The sequence below is a fragment of the Oncorhynchus kisutch genome, linkage group LG2 (assembly GCF_002021735.2).
Source record: "Oncorhynchus kisutch isolate 150728-3 linkage group LG2, Okis_V2, whole genome shotgun sequence".
In the NCBI taxonomy this organism is placed as follows: Eukaryota; Metazoa; Chordata; class Actinopteri; order Salmoniformes; family Salmonidae; genus Oncorhynchus; species Oncorhynchus kisutch.
The window spans coordinates 33,319,806-33,345,467 of record NC_034175.2 but is presented as its reverse complement, the minus strand read 5'-3'; the positions used below and the strand labels follow the sequence as shown (position 1 = coordinate 33,345,467).

The 25,662-nt window shown below is 41.9% G+C and overlaps 1 protein-coding gene across 30 annotated transcripts in view; it reads left to right on the top strand.

Moving 5' to 3' along the window:
• Positions 1-25,662, top strand: part of LOC109904047 (E3 ubiquitin-protein ligase MYCBP2) — a 340,396-nt gene that overhangs the window by 107,293 nt on the left and 207,441 nt on the right. For 25 of the 30 annotated variants that reach the window (XM_031793472.1, XM_031793485.1, XM_031793326.1 and 22 more), the window contains exons 12-18: positions 10,849-11,053; positions 11,251-11,415; positions 11,754-11,912; positions 12,080-12,284; positions 14,614-14,759; positions 23,994-24,104; positions 24,639-24,734. In XM_031793472.1, the coding sequence (XP_031649332.1) occupies positions 10,849-11,053; positions 11,251-11,415; positions 11,754-11,912; positions 12,080-12,284; positions 14,614-14,759; positions 23,994-24,104; positions 24,639-24,734 (1,087 nt within the window). The remainder of the gene's footprint in view (positions 1-10,848; positions 11,054-11,250; positions 11,416-11,753; positions 11,913-12,079; positions 12,285-14,613; positions 14,760-23,993; positions 24,105-24,638; positions 24,735-25,662) is intronic. The other 5 variants (XM_031793477.1, XM_031793443.1, XM_031793356.1 and 2 more) reach the window with 3 other exon arrangements.

Below are 25,662 nucleotides of genomic sequence, written 5' to 3'. Positions count from 1 at the left end.
TTCATTTGATCTGAAGCTTTTAGCATAGTATAGTTTTTTTAAATCTTCTGTTCATTCACATGATTTCTCAATTTGCTGTAGGTTTGCCATTCGGTTATGCAGCCAGAATTATTTACCATTCCTTTTGCCTCATCCCTCTCAACCATACCGTTTTTGAATTCGTCAACAATCCAAAGGGATTTGACAGTTTTGAGTCATTTTGTTAGTGGGTGTAACCAGAGTAAGCAATTTCATGAATTTGTCAAGCGCATCATTTGGTTGCTCCTCATTACACACCAGAAAATGTTATTTACATCATCAACATAGGAATCCCTACAAAACCTCTTGCCCGGACCTCTTACACACACACAATTAGGTCCAGCCTTTGGAGCTTTGGTTTTCCTAGATATGGCAACTATATTGTGATCACTGCATTTGATGGATTTAGATACTGCTTTCAAGCACATTTCTGCAGAATTAGTAAAGATGTGATCAATACATATTGATGATTTCATTTCTGTACTATTTTTAACTACCCTGGTAGTTTGCCTGATAACCTGAACCAGTTTTCAGGCACTGGTTACAGTTTTGAAGCTTTTTCTTGAGTGGGAAGCTTGAGGAAAGCCAGTCAATATTTACAGTTGAAGTCGGATGTTTACATACACCTTAGCCAAATACATTTAAACTCAGTTTTTCACAATTCCTGACATTAATCCAAGTAAAAATTATCTGCCTTAGGTCAGTTAGGATCACCACTTTATTTTAAGAATGTGAAATGTCAGATTAATAGTAGAGAGAGAATGATTTATTTCAGCTTTTATTTCTTTCATCACATTCCCATTGGGTCAGAAGTTTACATTCTCAATTAGTATTTGGTAGCATTGCCTTGAAATTGTTTAACTTGGGTCAAATGTTTTGGGCAGCCTTCCACAAGCTTCCCACAATAAGTTGGGTGAATTTTGGCTGGTGTTTTTAGGCCTGCTTGCTCGCACACACTTTTTCAGTTCTGCCCACAAATTGTCTATAGGATTGAGGTCAGGGCTTTGTTTTATTTAATTTTTGATTTTTATTTAACCTTTATTTAACCAGGTAGGCTAGTTGAGAACAAGTTCTCATTTGCAACTGCGACCTGACCAAGATAAAGCATAGCAGTGTGAGCATACAACAAAGAGTTACACATGGAGTAAACAATTAACAAGTCAATAACACAGTAGAAAACAAAGGGGGGGTCTATATACAATGTGTGCAAAAGGCATGAGGAGGTGGGCAAATAATTACAATTTTGCAGATTAACACTGGAGTGATAAATGATCAGATGGTCATGTACAGGTAGAGATATTGGTGTGCAGAAGAGCAGAAAAGTAAATAAATAAAAACAGTATGGGGATGAGGTAGGTGAAAAGGGTGGGCTATTTACCAATAGACTATGTACAGCTGCAGCGATCGGTTAGCTGCTCAGATAGCTGATGTTTGAAGTTGGTGAGGGAGATAAAAGTCTCCAACTTCAGCGATTTTTGCAATTCGTTCCAGTCAGAGGCAGCAGAGTACTGGAACGAAAGGCGGCCAAATGAGGTGTTGGCTTTAGGGATGATCAGTGAGATACACCTGCTGGAGCGCGTGCTACGGATGGGTGTTGCCATCGTGACCAGTGAGCTGAGATAAGGCGGAGCTTTACCTAGCATAGACTTGTAGATGACCTGGAGCCAGTGGGTCTGGCGACGAATATGTAGCGAGGGCCAGCCGACTAGAGCATACAAGTCGCAGTGGTGGGTGGTATAAGGTGCTTTAGTGACAAAACGGATGGTTTTGACTGCATCCAGTTTGCTGAGTAGAGTGTTGGAAGCCATTTTGTAGATGACATCGCCGAAGTCGAGGATCGGTAGGATAGTCAGTTTTACTAGGGTAAGCTTGGCGGCGTGAGTGAAGGAGGCTTTGTTGCGGAATAGAAAGCCGACTCTTGATTTGATTTTCGATTGGAGATGTTTGATATGAGTCTGGAAGGAGAGTTTGCAGTCTAGCCAGACACCTAGGTACTTATAGACGTCCACATATTCTAGGTCGGAACCATCCAGGGTGGTGATGCTAGTCGGGCATGCAGGTGCAGGCGGCGACCGGTTGGAAAGCATGCATTTGGTTTTACTAGCGTTTAAGAGCAGTTGGAGGCCACGGAAGGAGTGTTGTATGGCATTGAAGCTTGTTTGGAGGTTAGATAGCACAGTGTCCAAAGACGGGCCGAAAGTATATAGAATGGTGTTGTCTGCGTAGAGGTGGATCAGGGAATCGCCCGCAGCAAGAGCAACATTGATATACAGAGAAAAGAGTCGGCCCGAGAATTGAACCCTGTGGCACCCCCATAGAGACTGCCAGAGGACCGGACAGTATGCCCTCCGATTTGACACACTGAACTCTGTCTGCAAAGTAATTGGTGAACCAGGCAAGGCAGTCATCCGAAAAACCGAGGCTACTGAGTCTGCCGATAAGAATATGGTGATTGACAGAGTCGAAAGCCTTGGCAAGGTCGATGAAGACGGCTGCACAGTACTGTCTTTTATCGATGGCGGTTATGATATCGTTTAGTACCTTGAGTGTGGCTGAGGTGCACCCATGACCGGCTCGGAAACCAGATTGCACAGCGGAGAAGGTACGGTGGGATTCGAGATGGTCAGTGACCTGTTTGTTGACTTGGCTTTCGAAGACCTTAGATAGGCAGGGCAGGATGGATATAGGTCTGTAACAGTTTGGGTCCAGGGTGTCTCCCCCTTTGAAGAGGGGGATGACTGCGGCAGCTTTCCAATCCTTGGGGATCTCAGACGAGATGAAAGAGAGGTTGAACAGGCTGGTAATAGGGGTTGCGACAATGGTGGCAGATAGTTTCAGAAATAGAGGGTCCAGATTGTCAAGCCCAGCTGATTTGTACGGGTCCAGGTTTTGCAGCTCTTTCAGAACATCTGCTATCTGGATTTGGGTAAAGGAGAACCTGGAGAGGCTTGGGCGAGGAGCTGCGGGGGGGGCGGAGCTGTTGGCCGAGGTTGAAGTAGCCAGGCGGAAGGCATGGCCAGCCGTTGAGAAATGCTTATTGAAGTTTTCGATAATCATGGATTTATCAGTGGTGACCGTGTTACCTAGCCTCAGTGCAGTGGGCAGCTGGGAGGAGGTGCTCTTGTTCTCCATGGACTTCACAGTGTCCCAGAACTTTTTGGAGTTGGAGCTACAGGATGCAAACTTCTGCCTGAAGAAGCTGGCCTTAGCTTTCCTGACTGACTGCGTGTATTGGTTCCGGACTTCCCTGAACAGTTGCATATCACGGGGACTATTCGATGCTATTGCAGTCCGCCACAGGATGTTTTTGTGCTGGTCGAGGGCAGTCAGGTCTGGAGTGAACCAAGGGCTGTATCTGTTCTTAGTTCTGCATTTTTTGAACGGAGCATGCTTATCTAAAATGGTGAGGAAGTTACTTTTAAAGAATGACCAGGCATCCTCAACTGACGGGATGAGGTCAATGTCCTTCCAGGATACCCGGGCCAGGTCGATTAGAAAGGCCTGCTCACAGAAGTGTTTTAGGGAGCGTTTGACAGTGATGAGGGGTGGTCGTTTGACTGCGGCTCCGTAGCGGATACAGGCAATGAGGCAGTGATCGCTGAGATCCTGGTTGAAGACAGCGGAGGTGTATTTGGAGTGCCAGTTGGTCAGGATGACGTCTATGTGATCGCCACTCCAATACCTTGACTTTGTCCGTAAGCCATTTTGCCACAACTTTGGAAGTATGCTTGGGGTAATTGTCCATTTGGAAGACCCATTTGCTGCAACCAAGCTTTAACTTCCCGACTGATGTCTTGAGATGTTGCTTTAATATATCCACAATTCTGTCTTTTTTATGGCGGTTTTGGAGCAGTGGCTTCTTCCTTGCTGAGCGGCCTTTCAGGTTTTGTTAATATAGGACTTGTTTAACTGTGGATATAGATACTTTTGCACCTGTATCCTCCAGCATCTTCAAGGTCCTTTGCTGTTGTTCTGGGATTGATTTGCACTTTTCCCACCAAAGTATGTTAATCTCTAGGAGACAGAATGAGTCTCCTTCCTGAGCGGTATGATGATTGCGTGGTCCCATGGTGTTTATACTTGCGTACTATTGTTTGTACAGATGGATGCGGTACCGTCCGGTGTTTGGAAGTTGCTCCCAAGGATGAACCAGACTTGTGGAGGGCTACATTTTTTCCCCCCTGATGTCTTAGCTGATTTATTTTTATTTTCCCATGATGTAAAGGAAAGAGGCACTGAGGGTAGGCCTTGAAATACATCCACAGGTACACCTCCAATTGACTCAAATGATGTCCATTAGCCTATCAGAAGCTTCTAAAGCCATGAAATATTTTTCCATTTTGTATAAAGTCACAGTCAACTAAGTGTATGTGGACTTCTTACCCTCTGGAATTGTCATACAGTGAGTTATAAGTGAAATAATCTAGTCTCTAAACAATTGTTGGAAAAACTACTTGTGTAACAAGACATTTGTGGAGTGGTTGAAAAACGAGTTTTAATGACTCCAACCTAAATCTGTATAAACTTCTGACAACTTCAACTGTAGGTCACCCAGAAATATATTCTTCACTTTTAATATCACATACAGTATCAAGCATTTCACACATATTATCCAGATACTGACTGTTAGCACTTGGTGGTCTATAGCAGCTACCCACAAGAATGGGCTTTAGGTGAGGCAGATGAACCCATATTACTTCAACAGTTCTTTACATGAGAACCTCCCTTAGCTTTACTGGAATGTGGCTCTGAATATAGACCGCAACACCAACCCCATTGGCATTTCTGTAGATGTTAAAACCATGTATTGCTATCTAAGTGCGTTTCAGAGATAGTCAGTATATGAATGTCATCTGTTACTATCAAGTTATTGATTTCACAAACCTTGTTTCTTAGGCTACATATGTTAAGGTGTGTGATTTTTTTTTTTTTGCACTTTTCTGTGATGCCTGATTGTTTTGATTTCTTTACTTAGCGGCTTATCAGAAGTAGACAAGACTGAGATATATGTTTGAGCTGATGGTGCAGGGTGAGCTGCACACAGCAAACTTCCTACTTGGGCACACCGCCTCAGTGCTAACAGTATAACTCTGGTTAATAGACAGACGATTACTGTGTACAATAGCTATAGGATCGACAGAAGCATTCAGGGGACTAAGACGGACATAATCTAGCTGAAGGGCTTGACTAACCTGTGCCCCCCGCACATTGACTCTGTACAGGTAGCCCCTGTATATAGCCTCGTAAATTATTTTGTTGCTCTTTAATTGTTTGTTTTTCTATTTTCTTTTGTTTGTTTTTATTTATTTATCATTTACTTCAGTTTATTTAGTATATACTTTATTAACACTTATTTTTTTCTTAACTGCATTGTTGGTTAAGGGCTTGTATGTAAGCATTTCACTGTAAGGTCTACAACTGTCACATGCACCTATTCGGTGCATGTGACAAATACAATTTGATTTGTGGTTTTTAGTCCCACCCTTCAGCTCCACTGAACCTCTCCAACACCATAAATGTTTTATTTATATTATTTATATTTAAATATTTATATTTTATTTATATTTATATACCGGTCAAATATTTTTGAACACCTACTCATTCAAGGGTTTTTCTTTATTTATACTATTTTCTACATTGTAGAATAATAATGAAAACATCAAAACTATGTAGTAAGCAAAAAGTGTTAAACAAATCAAAATATATTTTATATTTGAGATTCTTCAAAGAAGCCACCCTTTTACTTGAAGACAGCTTTGCACACTATTGGCTTTCTCACAACCAGCTTCATGAGGTAGTTACCTTTAATACATTTCAATTAACAGGTGTGCCTTGTTAAAAGTTAATTTCCTTAATGCTTTTGAGCAATCAGTTGTGTTGTGACAAGTAAGGGGTGGTATACAGAAGATAGGCCTATTTGCTAAAAGACCAAGTCCATATTATGGCAAGAACAGCTCAAATAAGCAAAGAGAAACTACAGTCCATCATTACTTTTACAGCCTCAAGAAATGGCAGCCCAAATAAATGCTTCACAGAGTTCAAGTAACAGACACATCTCAACATCAACTGTTCAGAGGAGACTGTGTGAAACAGGCCTTCATGGTTGAAATGCTGCAAAGAAACCACTACTTAAGGACACCAATAAGAAGACTTGCTTGGGCCAAGAAACACGAGCAATTGACATTAGACCTGTGCCCTTTGGTATGAAGTCCAAATTGGAGATTTTTGGTTCCAACCACCATGTCTTTGTGAGACGCGTGTGTATTTCCTACCATAAAGCATGGAAGTGGGGTGTGGGGTGCTTTGCTGATGACACTGTCTGATGTATTTATAATTCAAGGCACACTTAACCAGCATGGCTACCACAGAATTCTGCAGCGATATGCCATCCCATCTCGTTTGGGCTTAGTGGGACTGTCATTTTGTTTTTCAACAGGACAATGATCCAACACACCTCCAGGCTGTGTGTGGGCTATTTTACCAAGAAGGAGAGTGATGGAGTGCTGCACCAGATAACCTTGCCTCCACAATCCCCCGAATTCAACCAAATTGAGATGGTTTGGAATGAGTCGGAGCGCAGAGTGAGGAAAAAGCAGCCAACAAGTGCTCAGCATATGTTGGAGCTCCTTCAAGACTGTTGGAAAAGCATTCCAGGGGAAACTGGTTGAGAGAATGCCAAGAGTGTGCAAAGCTGTCAAGGCAAAGGGTGGCTATTTTGAGGACTCTAAAATATATTTTCATTTGCTTAACACTTTGTTGCTTACTACATGATTCCATACGTGTTATTTCATAGTTTTTATGTTTTCACTATTATTTTATAATGTAGAAAATAGTCAAAATAAGAAAAGCCCTTGAATGAATAGGTGTGTCCAAACTTTTGACTGGTACTGTATTTGGAGTATTCATCAAAATAAGATGAATCCAGGTTGATTTAGTTGGATTGTTATGATTCTGCCGTGTAGGCTTAGTTGATACAGGTTTAGCTCAGAGCAAATACCTTTCAACGTGTCTGACACTGGTGTCCTCCAATCAATATTAAAATCAACCAAAATGAATAGTTCATATTTACCATACTTAACACACTGCTTTCTCCCAAACTGCTTGCGCGCGTCAAAGAACTGCTACATTGCCAGGCACTGCTGCATTGCCCCGCCTCTCCCATATCCTCATTAGATTTGAGAAGCATATACCCATGTGGGTGACAGCAATCTAGCTAGCTAAATGTCCATGAATGTTTCATTTGTTTTGACCTGCATGTCCTGATCATGTCTGTTGTGGATGGACAAAATCAACATGCACACGTGTGCCTGGATTAGTCAGCATGTTAGATAGCAATTAAGATAAATTGTTAAGAGAACATGAGGGAGGGGGAAACACTCCTACTAGTGTCAGCTGTTTATTATGACAAAGGCCCACATTAAGAACAACTTGCTTGGGGACAGAGGCAGCAAGAGATACAGAACCACTTAAATTTCCCTTGGTAAATATCACAACACCCCCACCTCTGACAATTCTGTCCGATCTGTAAACATTATAACCAGACAGACACATCAGAGTCCAGCACATAATTATTCAACCAAGTCTTAGAAATTACCAGAATGTCCACTTTGGATTAAGACGCCAGAATTTCCATGAACAAATCGAAGACCACATCTGCGGGATTTTAGGTCAGATGGAGTCTCTAATAAAACATTTCTATGATCAATAGTTAAACCCTTATTTGAAAATACCATGGGATTGATTTGAATTGATATAGTTACAATATTGTCAAGAACTGAACCATTGGGCCTATGCCACAAGCGAGGACGTGGGTTAAAACAGAGTTATCTGTTGCTTGCTTGCAGTATGTTGACAATGCTGATTTTAAATTTACAGTTGGGATTACTTGAGTGGAATTTGGAGTGTTAATAAGTCAATTTCTGAGCGCAGGGCAGAGTCCAGGCACCAAGATGATTTGGATGGACCCCATCCGCTCTGTAGACCACCTTCTGTTTTCTAAAGTTATCCACAAAAGTAACTCCAGCAGAGTTACAGTAGACTCGTTGCCAGTCGTGTTGTACGGACAACCTACCGAATCTTTCCATGCCACGATTCAGGGCCTTAAATAATTGGATGCTTGTTGGAGTCTTTCCAGTTTTCAGATGTTCCGAGCTAGCTATCCTAATGTCATTAGATCCCACATGTACTATGACTGCGATAGCTCCCGTGTTCTGGCGTAAAAGCGGTAGGAAGCAGCCTTGTAATGTCCTGTACCCGAGCCCCAGGATAGCACAATGTATTTTCCCTGGCAACCGAGTGGTTTCTCAGCATAGAGCTGCCGATTTATAACGGCTGGTGAGATTGCAGGTTGTCTGGCAGTTTTTGCACCTTGAACCTCTAGCACAAAACCCATTGTGGCTTACGGAGGGGCCGGTGCGTCAGACACCCTCAAGGTCTGGTGATCTGAGGCAGAATAGGGGACGATAGCGCTGGAACCTTCGAAGCCAGGAGAGCTAATATTCTCGGCGACTGGATTTGAGTCGGGCTTCCCAACACCAAAGTTCCCTACTCGCCATAGGTTGCTTCCCCCCATTTGGCCTATGGCAAGGGGACTTGCTTCCCTGGTTGGGCAGCTGGAATGTTGACAGTATCAGGGGAGTGGGAGACTTCTTCGGGAAGGGGTCCCTGGAAGGCGTTGGTGTTGATACTCTCAGCACGGCGTCCAGCCTGTGGTGTAGAGATGGTAGGCAGGGGTGGCTTTCCCCAGTAGATTGTGCAAGTTCTTAATCTGTTTGCTAAGAGTAGCCACTTCTCTATAGTCCTCAGGGAGTGAACAGTTGTTGCATTGGAACTCTGATGTGTCAACATTGTCCCGGAAGAGAGCTTAGTAGCTACACCTCCTGCAACGCACAAAGTGCATAATATTTCCTCTGTACGGCGAAGCCTCCTTGAGTAGAGACACGGCAACATAATCATTGTCGCAGAGATGATTTATAGGCAGAGTAAAAAAATAAGAGACAATAACTGATGTATTCTGACCGCTTGACTTTTTCCACATTTTGTTACCTTACAGCCTTATTCTAAAATGGATTAAATAAGCAATTTTCCTCATCAATCCACACACACTTCCCCATAATGACAAAGCGAAAACAGGTTTTTAAACATTTTTGCAAATGTATTAAAAGTAAAAAACAGATACTTTATTTGCATATGTATTCAGACCCTTTGCTATGAGACTTGACATTGAGCTCAGGTGCATCTTGTTTTCATTGATAATCCTTGAAATGTTTCTACAACTTGTGGTAAATTCGATTTATTGGACATGATTTGGAAAGGCACACACCTGTCTATATAAGGCCCTACAGTTGACCATGCATGTCAGTGCAAAAGCCAAGCCATGAGGTCGAAGGAATTGTCCGTAGAGCTTCGAGACAAGATTGTGCCACTTCTGTGCTTAAATAACTGGGAGTCATTGGTTATTCCATCCATCTAGCAGAGCAATCTATCCACTGCTGCGTTGCCCTACTGCTGTCTGTGCCACCCATTCCTCCCAGATAAACAAAGCAGGTCCTGCAGGAGGGAAAACACTGACCAACCACCAGCACTGGGAAATCCTATAATTCTCAAACAACGAAATATACTGTATTATGGACCTATCTGGATGCCTAAGTGACAGACGGAAATACAACCATGTTTGTGGGATAGTTTATTTGGATCCCCAATCCCCATTTAGCTGGAAGCTGCTCTTCCTGGGGTCTGCAAAAAACAAACATTAGGCCTAGATAGTAATACTTATAGGAAGGTATATGTTTATGTGAGCTTGTTTGTAATTATAATTGCTTGTGTGTTTACCTTCTCTAAATGCAGGGGATCAAGTTAGTTTTGAGTGTGTGTCTTTGCCTCTGTGTATGTTTGTCATAGTGTAGGCCCTGTGAGATAGTGTAGCAGAGCTAGCTAGCCAGGCCCTAGTCTAGCCTGCTGTATCACTGAGAAGGCCGTATTCGCCACTGCTGGCTTTTATCTGCAGATTACCCCCTCTGTTCCAGCCAGGAGAGCCAATGTAAAAATAGGAGCAGTTGACCTGTGACTTAACACACACACACACACGTTACAGAGGGTCAAAGATCCTACCCCCAAACATGCTAACCGCTCCTGTTATTGATAGTGAGAGGTAAGCATGTCTTGGGGGTAGGATTTTTGACCCTCTAACTTTCTCACTCATCATTGTTCACGATTCATTCAGGATTATCTATAATCACGTTTTCTGCATCCAATTTGCTGTCATGTGTTTGTGTTTAGAGTTTGTTATAACCAATTTATTGATGTGTTTATGATATGCTGTAGCTCATGCCCAATTGTGCCCTATTTCAAAGGGATTCGTTTTGCTGGTGGAGGTTGCGTAATGTAATTATGTGCACGAGCACAAAACACCACATCTGTCATTTTTATATGGCAGGAGAGTAACAAAAAAAAAAAAAATCCTCTGGAATAATGGGCATTCTGTAGTAAAATTACATAACCAGTGTTCTCTAGTAATACTAGTCCTGTGCGTATAGGTCTTTGGTGACATGCATGCAATGCATACATGTGTCACGTAAAGAGAGCAAGGGTTGACGGAATAGGGAAGGTTTTTCTTAAACAAATGAGGGATTTCGGTAACGGTACTTTTCAGTCAGAAGTGGCATTGACTATGTCCAGAATTGTAGTTTTTATACTATAGCTAGGACATTTTGGGCTAATAATTGATATGTCATTAGAAAAAGTTTTTTTTTTTTTTTTTGTGACAGTTCCTATTAAAATATTTTCTCTCTCCCCTTTCCTCTCCCTCTCACCCCTCCTCTCCCTCCTCAGGTCTACTACACAGGGAAGTACCAGAGCCTGGGCATCAAGCAGGGTGGTCCGTTGGCAGGTAAATGGGTGGAACTGCCCATCACCAAGTCACCTAAGATCGTCCAGTTCTCGGTGGGTCACGACGGCTCACACGCACTGCTGGTGGCAGAGGATGGCAGCGTGTTCTTTACTGGCTCCGCGAGCAAGGGAGAAGATGGAGAATCCAGTAAGTATGGATGTGAACACACACCTACACAGACAAGAACACGCGTAAATTACAGCACACACACCAATACGTCATGATATAAGATTATTCAACGGGAAAGGGAAGGGAAAAGGCACTGTATTCAGAATAATCTCCAACCAACTTTGTGCGCCTCTTGCATAGATATGATTCTCTAATGTTTTGTTTCTACTCTTCAGCCAAGAGCCGGCGCCAGCCAAAGCCCTACAAGCCCAAGAAGATGATGAAGCTGGAGACCAAGACTGCGGTGAACACGGCTTGCAACAACGGCAGCAGCAGCATCGTCACCAAGGATGGAGAGCTATACATGTTCGGCAAGGACGCTATTTACAGCGACAGCACCTGTGAGTGGGATAGAGACAAGGGAAAGGGTACATTTGGGTTGTGTTGGCTAGTGCAAATGTTAATTTGTGTTAATGATGCTGATGAACTTGAGTGGGACAGAGAGAGTACTCCATCTGGGTAGTGATCATTCGTGCAAATGTTCACGTCTGAAATATTACAACATGGCTATCAAAGTAAGCTTTTGAAAAGCCATGTTGGTTTGATAAGGGTCTTTTATAGCCTGGAAATTCTGACCGATTTCAGCTCAGTTTAGTGAAATGTACTGTGATTCAGGCTAGGTTTTTAACAGTCACTATACAGTATCAATGTTTTCTCCTTTCTCTTGTGCCCCCTTCAGGCCAGGTGTCAGACCTGAAGGGTCACATTGTAACCCAGGTAGCCATGGGGAAGGCCCACACCTGTGTCTTGACTAAGAGTGGAGAGGTCTGGACGTTTGGGGTCAACAACAAGGGCCAGTGTGGCCGAGAAACAGGGGCCATGAACCAGGCGGGGAAAGGTAACATGCATGACGGACACACACATGAGCATGCACGAGCACAGAAATGACCACACAACACAAACAAACTTTAATATACCATATGCACACCAAACACCACTTTCTTTGCGTGTATTTATTGTGCGTTCATCACCCATTCATGTGAACATCTTCTCTACCCCCTGTAGCATTTGGCGTGGAAAGCATGGCGACGGCCATGGATGAGGACCTGGAGGATGAGCTGGAGGAGAAGGAGGAGAAGAGCATGATGTGCCAGCCGGGCATGCACAAGTGGAAGCTGGATCAGTGCATGGTGTGCACCGTGTGTGGAGACTGCACTGGCTATGGAGCCAGCTGTGTCAGCAGCGGACGGCCCGACAGAGTACCCGGAGGGTAAGGAAACTTGACGAAGAGGCAGACACACACCCACCATTCACTAGTTGGTTTATCCTTGTTAAGAGAAAGTACATTTATGGTTGGGTCTAAAGGCGGTAGGTAGCCTAGCAGTTAAGAGTGTTGGGCCAGTAACTGAAAGGCTGCTGGTTGGAATCCCTGAGCAGACTAGGTAAAATATTCTGTCCATGTGCCCTTGAGCAAGTAACTTAACCCGAATTGTTCTTGTAAATCGCTCTGGATAAGACCATCTGCTAAATGACTAAAATGTAAAATGTATGTTTTCATGATTCTGGTTTTTTGGAACGTCTATTTGCTAGTGCCTTGTGCTCTGTCTTTACAAATCAGTAAGCTGTAGACCACACTATTTACCAAGAGTTTTTATCTATATTTTTCGTAGCTGTCTATTTACCACCACAAACCGATGCTGGCACTAAGACGGCACTCAACGAGCTGTATACGGCCATACGCAAACATGAAAATGCTGATTGAGGCGGCGCACCTAGTGGCCGGGAACTTAAATGCAGGGAAACTTAAATCCATTTCTACCAGCATGTTAAAAGTTCAACCGGAGGATAAAAAACTCTAGACCACCCTTCTCCACACACAGAGACGCGTACATAGCTCTCCCCCGCCCACCATTTGGCAAATCTGACCATAACTCTATCCTCCTGATTCCTGCTTGCAAGCAAAAACTAAAGCAGGAAGTACCAGTGACTCGGTCAATACGGAAGTGGTAAGATGATGCAGATGCTAAGCTACAGCACTGTTTTGCTAGCACAGACTGGAATATGTTACAGGAGTCTTCAAATGGCAATGAGGAGTACACCACATCAGTCACTGCCTTCATCAATAATTGCATCGATGACATCATCTCCACAGTGACCGTACGTACATTTCCCCACCAGAAGCCATGAATCACAGACAACATCCGCACTGAGCTAAAGGCTAGAGCTGCCACTTTCAAGGAGCAGGTTTCTAACCCGGAAGCTTATAATAAATCCCGCTATGCCCTCCGATGAACCATCAAACAGACAACTTGTCAATACAGGACTAAGATTAAATCGTACTACAACGGCTCCTACACTCGATGCAAACTATTACGGACTACAAAGGGAAGCACAGCCGCGAGCTGCCCAGTGACACCAGTCTACCAGACGAGCTAAATTACTTCTATGCTTTGAGACAAGCAACACTGAAGCATGCATGAGAGCACCAGCTGTTCCGACCGACTGTGTGATCTCGCTCTCCATAGCCGATGTGAGAAAGACCTATAAACAGGTCAACATTCACAAGTCGGAAGTTTACATACACTTTGGTTGGAGTCATTTAAAACTCGTTTTTCAACCACTCCACAAATTTCTTGTTAACAAGCTATAGTTTTGGCAAGTCGGACATCTACTTTGCATGACACAAGTAACTTTTCCAACAATTGTTTACAGACAGATTATTTCACTTATAATTCACTGTATCACAATTCCAGTGTGTCAGAAGTTTACATACACTAAGTTGACTGTGCCTTTTAAACAGCTTGGAAAATTCCAGAAAATGATGTCATGGCTTTAGAAGCTTCTGATAGGCTGATTGACATCATTTGAGTCAATTGGAGGTGTACCTGTGGATGTATTTCAAGGCCTACCTTCAAACTCAGTGCCTCTTTACTTGACATCATGGGAAAATCAAAAGAAATCAGCCAAGGTCTACAAAAAAAGTGTAGACCTCCACAAGTCTGGTTCGTCTTTGGGAGCAATTTCCAAATGCCTGAAGGTTCCACGTGCCTCTGTACAAACAATAGTACGCAAGTATAAACACCATTGGACCACGCAGCTGTCATACCGCTCAGGAAGGAGACACAGTCTGTCTCCTAGAGATGAGCTTACTTTGGTGCGAAAAGTGCAAATTGATCCCAAAAGATGCTGGACGAAACAGGTACAAAAGTATCTAAATACCACAATAAAACAAGTCCTATATCGACATAACCCGAAATGCCACTCAGCAAGGAACTGCTCCAAAACTGCCATATAAAAGACAGACGACAGTTTGTAACTGTTCATGTGGACAAAGATCGTACTTTTTGGAGAATGTCCTCTGGTCTGATGAAACAAAATAGAACTGTTTGGCAGTAATGACCAATTATGTTTGGAGGAAAAAGGGGGAGGCTTGCAACCTGAGGAACACCATCCCAAACGTGATTTGAATGCTGATCAGATTAACTGATATTTGTTTTTGTGTGTCTTTTTGTATGCTTTGGTTTGTCTTGTCTGGTGGATGTCTGTCGTTTGTTTGTATTGATGTTTTATCTGTGTTTCTCTCTCTCTCTCCCACTCAGTATCTGTGGCTGTGGTTCTGGGGAGTCTGGCTGCTCAGCGTGTGGCTGCTGCAAAGCCTGCGCCAGGGAGCTTGATGGACAGGAGGTCAGACAGAGGGGCATCTTCGACGCTGTCAAGGAGATGATACCACTAGATCTACTACTAGGTACAACACACAATAACAGTTGTTCAATATATCTGCATGCTCATGTTTGTTGTACTCATTCTCAAACAGTCACAACCTTTTTCACACTGTATATAGTTTCTTCAGAAAGTATTCACACCCCTGGACTTATTCCATATTTTGTTGTTACTGCCTGAATTCAAAATGTATGACATTTTCTTCTCACCCTTCTACAGACAATAATACCCCATAATGACAAAGTTAATATTTTTTTAAGACATTTTTGCAAATGTTTCGAAAATCTCATTTACATAAGTATTCATACCATGTCAATACATGTTAGTCACCTTTGGCAGCGATTACAGCTGTGAGTGTTTCTGTGTAAGTCTATAAGAGCTTTGCACTTCTGAATTGTACAATATTTGGCCCTAATTCTTTTCAAAATTCTTCAAGCTCTGTGAATTTGGTGGTTGATCATAGCTAGCCAACCATTTTCAAGTATTGCCATAGATTTTCAAGCAGATTTAAGTAAAAACAGGAACATTAACTTTCTTGGATAGCAACTCCAGTGTAGATTTAGCCATGTGTTTTAGGTTATTGACCCGCTGAAAGGTCAATTCTTCTCCCAGTGTCTGGTGTAAAGCAGACTGAACCAGGTTTGCCTGTATGATTTTGCTTGTGCTTAGTTCCATTCCGTTTATTTTTTATCCTGAAAAACTCCCCCATCCTTAATGATTACAAGCATACCCTTAACATGAGGCAGCCACCACTATAATTGAAATGTGGAGAGTGGTACTCAGTAATGTGTTGAATTGGATTTGCCCCAAACAAACCACTTCTTATTCAGGACATTTTTTGCAGTATTACTTTAGTGCCTTGTTGAAAACAAGATGCATGTTTTGGAGTATTTTTTATTCTGTATAGGCATCCTTTTCACTCTGTCAATTAGGTTAGTATTGTGGAGTAACCAACATGTTGTTGATCCTGTATCTTTGTAGTGACTGGGTGTGTTGACACATCATACAAAGCGTAATTAATAACTTCACCATGCTCAAAGGGATATTCAGTCTGCTTTTATTTTTTTTATCCATCTACCATAGGGCACATAGGTGCCCTTTAAGTGGCATTTGGATAATCTCTCTGGTCTTTGTGGTCGAATCTGTTTTTGTATGTGTTGGGTACAGAAATGAGGTGGTCATTCAAAAATCACTTTAAAAAGTATTATTGCACACAGAGTGAGTCCATGCAACTTCTTATGTGACTTAAGGACATTTTTACTCCTGAACTCATTTAGTCTTTCCATAACAAAGGGGTTGAATACTTATGAACTCAAGATATTTCAGATTTAAATGTTTTATTACGCTGAACAAAAAATATAAACGCAACAGAAATTATCCATACGCACAAAAAACGGATTTCTCTCAAAAATCTCTTTTACATTTCTTCTTTGCCAAGATAATCCATCCAATTGACAGGTTTGACATATCAAGAATCAGATTAAACAGCATGATCCTTACACAGGTGCACCTTGTGCTGTGGATAATAAAAGGCCACTCTAAAATGTGCTGTTTTGTCACACAACACAAAGCCACAGATGCATGTTTGGAATGCTCTGGATCGTGTACGACAGCGTGTTCCAGTTCCTGCATATACAGTGCCTTGCGAAAGTATTCGGCCCCCTTGAACTTTGCGACCTTTTGCCACATTTCAGGCTTCAAACATAAAGATATAAAACTGTATGTTTTTGTGAAGAATCAACAACAAGTGGGACACAATCATGAAGTGGAACGACATTTATTGAATATTTCAAACTTTTTTAACAAATAAAAAACTGAAAAATTGGGTGTGCAAAATTATTCAGCCCCCTTAAGTTAATACTTTGTAGCGCCACCTTTTGCTGCGATTACAGCTGTAAGTCGCTTGGGGTATGTCTCTATCAGTTTTGCACATCGAGAGACTGACATTTTTTCCCTTGCAAAACAGCTTGAGCTCAGTGAGGTTGGATGGAGAGCATTTGTGAACAGCAGTTTTCAGTTCTTTCCACAGATTCTCGATTGGATTCAGGTCTGGACTTTGACTTGGCCATTCTAACACCTGGATATGTTTATTTTTGAACCATTCCATTGTAGATTTTGCTTTATGTTTTGGATCATTGTCTTGTTGGAAGACAAATCTCCGTCCCAGTCTCAGGTCTTTTGCAGACTCCATCAGGTTTTCTTCCAGAATGGTCCTGTATTTGGCTCCATCCATCTTCCCATCAATTTTAACCATCTTCCCTGTCCCTGCTGAAGAAAAGCAGGCCCAAACAATGATGCTGCCACCACCATGTTTGACAGTGGGGATGATGTGTTCAGGGTGATGAGCTGTGTTGCTTTTACGCCAAACATAACGTTTTGCATTGTTGCCAAAAAGTTCAATTTTGGTTTCATCTGACCAGAGCACCTTCTTCCACATGTTTGGTGTGTCTCCCAGGTGGCTTGTGGCAAACTTTAAACAACACTTTTTATGGATATCTTTAAGAAATGGCTTTCTTCTTGCCACTCTTCCATAAAGGCCAGATTTGTGCAATATACGACTGATTGTTGTCCTATGGACAGAGTCTCCCATCTCAGCTGTAGATCTCTGCAGTTCATCCAGAGTGGGCCTCTTGGCTGCATCTCTGATCAGTCTTCTCCTTGTATGTTTAGAGTTTAGAGGGACGGCCAGGTCTTGGTAGATTTGCAGTGGTCTGATACTCCTTCCATTTCAATATTATCGCTTGTACAGTGCTCCTTGGGATGTTTAAAGCTTGGGAAATCTTTTTGTATCCAAATCCGGCTTTAAACTTCTTCACAACAGTATCTCGGACCTGCCTGGTGTGTTCCTTGTTCTTCATGATGCTCTCGGCGCTTTTAACGGACCTCTGAGACTATCACAGTGCAGGTGCATTTATACGGAGACTTGATTACACACAGGTGGATTGTATTTATCATCATTAGTCATTTAGGTCAACATTGGATCATTCAGAGATCCTCACTGAACTTCTGGAGAGAGTTTGCTGCACTGAAAGTAAAGGGGCTGAATAATTTTGCACGCCCAATTTTTCAGTTTTTGATTTGTTAAAAAAGTTTGAAATATCCATTAAATGTCGTTCCACTTCATGATTGTGTCCCACTTGTTGTTGATTCTTCACAAAAAAATACAGTTTTATATCTTTATGTTTGAAGCCTGAAATGTGGCAAAAGGTCGCAAAGTTCAAGGTGGCCGAATACTTTCGCAAGGCACTGTATCCAGCAACTTCGCACAGCCATTGAAGAGGAGTGGCACAACATTCCAATGCCACAATCAACAGCCTGATCAACTTTGCAAAGGATATGTCGTGCTGCATGAGGCAAATGGTGGTCACACCAGATACTGACTGGTTTTCTTATCCACGCTCCAGCCCTTTTCTTTTAAGCTGTCTGTGACCGACAGATGCGTATGATCATTTTCCCAGTCATGTGAAATCTGTAGATTAGGGCCTAATGCATTTATTTACATTTACTGTGAGTGCCTTATATGAACTGTATCTCAGTAAAGCCTTTGAAAATGTTGCGTTTTTATATTTTTGTTGAGTGTCATTTGTAAATATTTTGAAAAACATCATTCCACTTTGACATTATAGGGTACTGTGTGTAGGCCAGTTACAACAAATCAAAATTGAATCCAGTTTAAATTCAGGCTGTAACACAACAAAATGTGTAAAATGTCAAGGGGTGTGTGAATACTTACTGAAGGCACTGTCACGAGTTACAAGCCATTGCTGTTGTCCGCTTCTTTTCTTCTTCTATTTTGTCTGTCATTCCATGTCAGCATACTGCTTTACCATAGCTACGTGTCTCAGCCAATGTTTTCCCGAGACCAGGCGCAAGCCAAATAACAGCATAGAGGTAACTCATGTAACCACAGAAGTCTGCTATTTGCGGTTAGGACCAACAGAGCAATTTCGGTTTTCTTTCCAACGATAACATTAAAAAATGAGGCCCTCCGTTGAATTTTAAAATCCCGATGTGGCCCTTACAATTACTGCCCTGCCCTGCCCTAGACCAGCGATTCTCAACTGGTGGTTTGGGTCGCAGGAAATTTTGAATAGGTCGCAGGAGTCTGAGTAAAAAATATGTATTCCCCAATCTGAATTTAACACTAGAACCGCAGTAGGCCAACGCCCTAAAAAAATATCAGCCCCAAAAAAATGCTACGTCCAGCGCCTTCCCTGACTTCCTAAATGTTTGTATTTTACACTACTCATTTGTCAGAAATCACAAACAGAAAAAGGTTCAGAACCTTGTTTCACACCTATTCCTAACTTAACCCACCAAGACAATGTGCTGTAGGACATTAGTACCCAGCCAGGCGCTAATGCGCCTTTATCTTCTCACTGAATGAATGACAAATTGTTGAATGGGCTGTAATTTGGCACCTTTAAAATCTAATTTAAATTAGGCCTAACTGAATGATAAGGAGGGTAAAGAGGTTGATTTAATTTAGATAGACTACAGTGTCATGGGTTTGTTATGCCTATTTATCAGCAGCAAACAATTTGACAGTGCTCCTTGGGGGTTGATACCATTCTCTTAAGTTTTACTTTGTAAAAAGAAACTGTTATGGAACTGTTTTATTAACTATAACTTTTACTAAGCTAATTTATTGTAAGGGCAACATAAACATGCTACTTGTTGCAGTAGTCCTTTAGAATAATGTTAAACATATATCCTTGACTCGGTCCAGCGAAGCAAACGATGCCAGCCCACTGAGTGAATGAGAAATAGACAGAATGGGCGATAATTGTGCAAGTTACTTTACAATTGAATTTAAATGGTTTTTAACTGAATGATGAGGGTGAAGAGGTAGATTTAATTTAGAACAGTAATAGTGTAATGATGAGTTTGTTATGCCTATTTATCATGTTAATATTTTGACCGAGCACCTTGCGGGTTGATATCGTTCTTGATATCGCTCTTTTATTTACTGTAGCTCCATTACTAATCCAATTAATTGTAAGGGAAATTAAAACATGCTGTGTTGTAGTAGGCCTTTAGGTTAATGCAAAACATATCTTTGACTCTATCCAAGTTGATGAGCGGGAAACAAACGATGCCAGTCAGCCTTCACAGCTGGCTCATCGAAACTACATCTAAACTATACCAAAAATAATGTCACACATAGTAAGAGTTAGCCTATAGACAAAATTAAATTGACAATCTGATCAGTGACAATATTAGGCCTATCAGTTGTCAAATTGTACATGAAGAAATGGGCACATCTTGTAATTTTACATGGAGAGGAGCATCACTTAATCATATCCTCCTTCAGAGTCGCATGCAGGTAAAACATTTTGATTTCTATATAGTATCAGAAAGAGCATGTTCGGCAGTTTCTGTTGCACTTACCTTTGTCAAATAACTCTCATAATTCAAGAGGTGAAGCTCTATTTCCAAATGTATACTTTTTCCTAGATATCTATGTTGTCCATGCAATCAGTACATGACCACTCGCACAGCAGCATTGTTATGGCTACTAAGCAATTAGTAATAGTAACATGATGAATGTAAAAATTAAATGAATATGCAATTTATTTATGGAATTCATCCTTTACAATTGTTTTTGTACTGGTGCTTTTGTTTAGGAATACAGAAAATAATTTCACATTATCTTTTTAATTTCTACTTTGTCAAAAGAGGCTGTAACTGGACTTTATTAATTACTATACATCTATTACTAATTGAATCTACAAATAAGTTTGTTCAAATGGATTACACTGTCATGTTTTTATTGTAAGGGAAACTAAAATAGGCTGTAGGCCTATGTTTTTCCTAGGAATTTGTAGAAATATAAACATATTCTTATATAAATATGAGTCAAGGATATGTTTATAATTCTACAAATTTGGAAATATATATTCTTTTTTTTCTCCTCACAAATATTTATTTATGCAACACACCTTTTACAATAGATTATGCACTATTTAGCAAGCATTATTGCTTATGTTTGCACACCTTGTCGGTTGATAAGAGGACACCCGGCAACATTCTCTAGCGTGTACTTGTAACCTGAAAGGCCTTTCAGTGTTAATCGACTAAGTGCAGATAAAAAGTTATTAAATAATTTGATCTCTGAATTATTTTTCTTCAGTATTCTTCAGGTGTCTGCGTTTGAGACAACCTGGTTCAATTTGGGTCCAGAGGCAAAACCAGTTGAGTAACTACCGTAGACCATCCTCCTTAGCCAGATCCCAAATCTGCTGTTTAGCCCAGACATACACACAAACAGGTCTGGGATCAGGCCAGGGCGTCTCGTTCAAGTAATAGTAGAAGAAACACTGGGCTCTCAACATAAAGCTGCTTTTGCATTAATATGATACACAGTTGATGTCGGAAGTTTACCTACACCTTAGCCAAATGCATTTAAACTCAGTTTTTCACAATTCCTGACATTTAATCCTAGTAAAAATTCCCTGTCTTAGGTCAGTTAGGATCATCACTTTATTTTAAGAATGTGAAATGTCAGAATAATAGTGGAGTGATTTTTTTCCAGCTTTTATTTCTTTCATCACATTCCCATTGGGTCAGAAGTTTACATATATTCTCATATTCTGGTAGCATTGCCTTTAAATTGTTTAACTTTGGTCAAATGTTTCGGGTAGCCTTCCACAAGCTTCCCACAATAAGTTGGGTGAATTTCGGCCCATTCCTCCTGACAGAGCTAGTGTAACTGAGTCAGGTTTGTAGGCCTCCTTGTTCGCACAAGCCTTTTCAGTTCTGCCCACACATTTTCTATACGATTGAGGTCAGGGCTTTGTGATGGCCACTCCAATACATTAACTATGTTGTCCTTAAGCCATTTTGGTGGTATGCTTGGGGTCATTTTTCATTTTGAAGACCCATTTGCGACCCAGCTTTAACTTCCTGACTGATGTCTTGATGTTGCTTCAATATATCCACATAATTTTCCTACCTCATGATGCCATTTGTTTTGTGAAGTGCACCAGTCCCTCCTGCAGCAAAGCACCCCCACAACATGATGCTGCCACCCCCATGCTTCACGGTTGGGATGGTGTTTTTCGGCTTGCAAGCCATCGTTATGTTTCCTCCAAACATAACGATGGTCATTATGGCAAACAGTTTCATCAGACCAGAGGACATTTCTCCAAAAAGTATGATCTTTGTCCACATGTGCAGTTGCAACCCGTATTCTGGCTTTTTTTGTGGCGGTTTTGGAGCAGTGGCTTCTTCCTTGCTGAGCGACCTTTCAGGTTATGTCGACATAGGACTTGTTTTACTGTGGATATAAATGATTTTGTACCTGTTTCCTCCAGCATCTACACAAGGTCCTTTGCTGTTGTTCTGGGATTGATTTGCACTTTTCCCACCAAAGTACATCTCTAGGAGACAGAATGCATCTCCTTCCTGAGCGGTATGACGGCTGCATGGTCCCATGGTGTTTATACATGCTTGCTATTGTTTGTACAGATGAACGTGGTACCTTCAGGCATTTGGAAATTGCTCCAAAGGATGAACCAGACTTGTTGAGGTCTACCATTTTATTTTTTATTTTTTGGCTGATTTCTTTTGATTTTCCCATGACGTCAAGGAAAGAGGCACTGTGTTTGAAGGTAGGCCTTGAAATACATCCACAGGTACACTTCCAATTGACTCAGCCTGCTTCTGAAGCCATGACATAATTTTCTGGAATTTTCCAAGCTGTTTAAAGGCACAGTCAATTTAGTGTATGTAAACTTCTGACCCACTGGAATTGTGATTAAGTGAAATAATCTGTCTGTAGGCAGTTGTTGGATAATTACTTCTGTCATGCACAAAGTAGATGTCCTAACTGACTTGCCAAAACTATAGTTTGTTAACAAGAAATTTGTGGAGTGGTTGAAAAACAAGTTTTAATGACTCCAACCTAAGTGTATGTAAACTTCCGACTTCAGCTAGCTAGTAGCACGTCTGTCTTGTTTTTCTTCATCCATAGCTCAAGATCCATGCTGCTCCTTAGATCTAGGATAAAGGGGTGAAACTGTAGCCTTGGAATTCAAACAAAGTCTCGTTATATTGCACTATTATTTCACTTCACCAATCCAGTCTGGCATTGCCGTCATTTAATCAATCAAATGTATTTAAATCAATCAAATGTATTTATGAAGCCCTTCTTACATCAGCTGATGTCACAAAGTGCTGTACAGAAACCCAGCCTAAAACCCCAAACAGCAAGCATTGCAGGTGTAGAAGCATAGTGGCTAGGAAAAACTGCCTGGAAAGGCCAGAACCTAGGAAGAAACCTAGAGAGGAACCAGGCTATGAGGGGTGGCCAGTCCTTTTCTGGCTGTGCCGGGTAGAGATTATAACAGAACAAGGCCAAGATGTTCAAATGTTCATAAATGACCAGCAGGGTCAAATAATAATTATCACAGTGGTTGTCGAGGGTGCAACAGGTCAGTACCTCAGGAGTAAATGTCAGTTGGCTTTCATTGAGGGTATGTCTACTGCTCCTGCTGTCTCTAGAGAGTTGAAAACAGCAGGTCTGGGACAGGTAGCACGTCCGGTGAACAAGTCAGGGTTCCATTGCCGCAGGCAGAACAGTTGAAACTGGAGCAGCAGCACGGCCAGGTGGACTGGGGACAGCAAGGAGTCATCATGCCAGCTAGTCCTGAGGCATGGTCCTAGGGCTCAGTTCCTCCTCCGAGAGAGAAAGAAATAGAGAATTAGAGAGAGCATACTTAAATTCTCGCAGGACACCGGATAAGACAGGAGAAATTCTCCAGATATAACAGACTGACCCTAGCCCCCCGACACACAAACTACTACAGCATATATACTGGAGGCTGAGACAGGAAAGGTCGGGAGACACTGTGGCCCCGTCCAACGAAACCCCCGGACATTTAATCAATTTGTACTCATCTGCAATGAGGGTTTTTGTTTGAAATGTATTTGTAAGCGGATCACATCATCAGACCAACCAGCCCATAATTTCTGATAGGACTTTTTTTTGCCAGGCCAAGTGCCTCTATTGGAGGATCCCAGACTAAATTAGTAATGTTAAACAATTTAGCGTGATTTAGTTAGGATGTCGAGGCTAATGAAACAGTAAACTGACCTCATGTCAGTTTCAAGGCAATTTGTTTACATCATTCTATCCTATGTGAAGATGCATCGCTTCTCCATGTCGTCATCTCCTCCCTCCATTCATCCACGTTGTGTGTTGTCTCTGTCTCTCCTCCACCTGGTTCTCTCTCCCGTGGGGCGGTGTGTGTTTCAGCTGTGCCTGTCCCCCCCCCCCCAGGAGTCAACATCGAAGAGCACATCCAGATCCGGCAGGAGGAGAAACGTCAGCGGATCAACCGCCGACACCGGCTGGAAGAGGGACGAGGTACGGGCAGGGAATCGATAGGGGATACGGTATAGGGTTGGGTTTGTGTTTGGGATGGAGAAAAGGCTGAAGCAGGGAAGAAATATGGGATGGAAAGGGATTGGGACAAAGGGGTAGGGAATAGGGGATAGGATATAAGGGGATAGTGGAAGGTGTTTGTGTGATTGGGGAGGAGGAAAGCCAAAACATCAACTACTAGGAGGGAATCGTGACAAGGGGAGGGTGTGTGTGTTTGCTAGTGTAGGTTTGGTGGCTGTTGTGTGTGTTGATGGGTGCAGTAACCTGGGTGGGGCCATAAACAATACAGGCATGGAAAGACAGTGCTCTTACCTTGTCCATGCTATGATTGTGTTTCCCATATTTCAGTGTTTTGCCCTTGTGATTTTTCCCCTTGGCTTGTGTGTGTTTGTGATTTTGCAGTGTGTTGTGCTATCGTTTTAGTAGTTGTTATGCTGCAGTGTGACAATTGTGTATCTCTCCCAATCTGTGACCCTGCTGTGTCCATGCATGTGAAAGTTTCTTTCTCCCTCCCAGGCCCCATTGTTTTCCCTGGCCCCATATTAATGAACCAGCGTGAGCAGGCCCTAGTCAGACTCAGACCCCTAAGGCATAAGCGGGACAAGCACACAGGTACAACAGCCGGTCTTCCAATTCACTATCCTTAATTCAAACGGGCACCGCCCCGCCCCTCTTTGGTCTGTCTCACACCCCACCAAACAGGCTGTCCAGCTCGTTTACACAGCCGCCCGCCCACCCATTCTCCTCTGTATGTATATATATATATATATATGTGTGTGTGTGTGTGTGTGTGTGTGTGTGTGTGTGTGTGTGTGTGTGTATATATATATATGTGTGTGTGTGTGTGTGTGTGTGTGTGTGTGTATATATATATATGTGTGTGTGTGTGTGTGTGTGTGTGTATATATATATATGTGTGTGTGTATATATATGTGTGTGTATATATATATGTGTGTGTGTGTGTATATATATATATGTGTGTGTGTGTATATATGTGTGTGTGTGTGTATATATATATGTGTGTGTGTATATATATATATATATGTGTGTGTGTATATATATATATGTGTGTGTGTGTGTATGTATATATATATGTGTGTGTGTGTGTATATATATATATACTGCTCAAAAAAATAAAGGGAACACTAAAATAACACATCCTAGATCAGAATGAATGAAATATTCTTATTAAATACTTTTTTCTTTACATAGCTGAATGTGCTGACAACAAAATCACACAAAAATGATCAATGGAAATCAAATTATCAACCCATGCATTTGGAGTCACACTCAAAATTAAAGTGGAAAACCACACTACAGGCTGATCCAACTTTGGTGTAATGTCCTTAAAACAAGTACAAATGAGGCTCAGTAGTGTGTGTGGCCTCCACGTGCCTGTATGACCTCCCTACAACGCCTGGGCATGCTCCTGATGAGGTGGCGGATGGTCTCCTGAGGGATCTCCTCCCAGACCTGGACTAAAGCATCCACCAACTCCTGGACAGTCTGTGGTGCAACGTGGCGTTGGTGGATGGAGCGA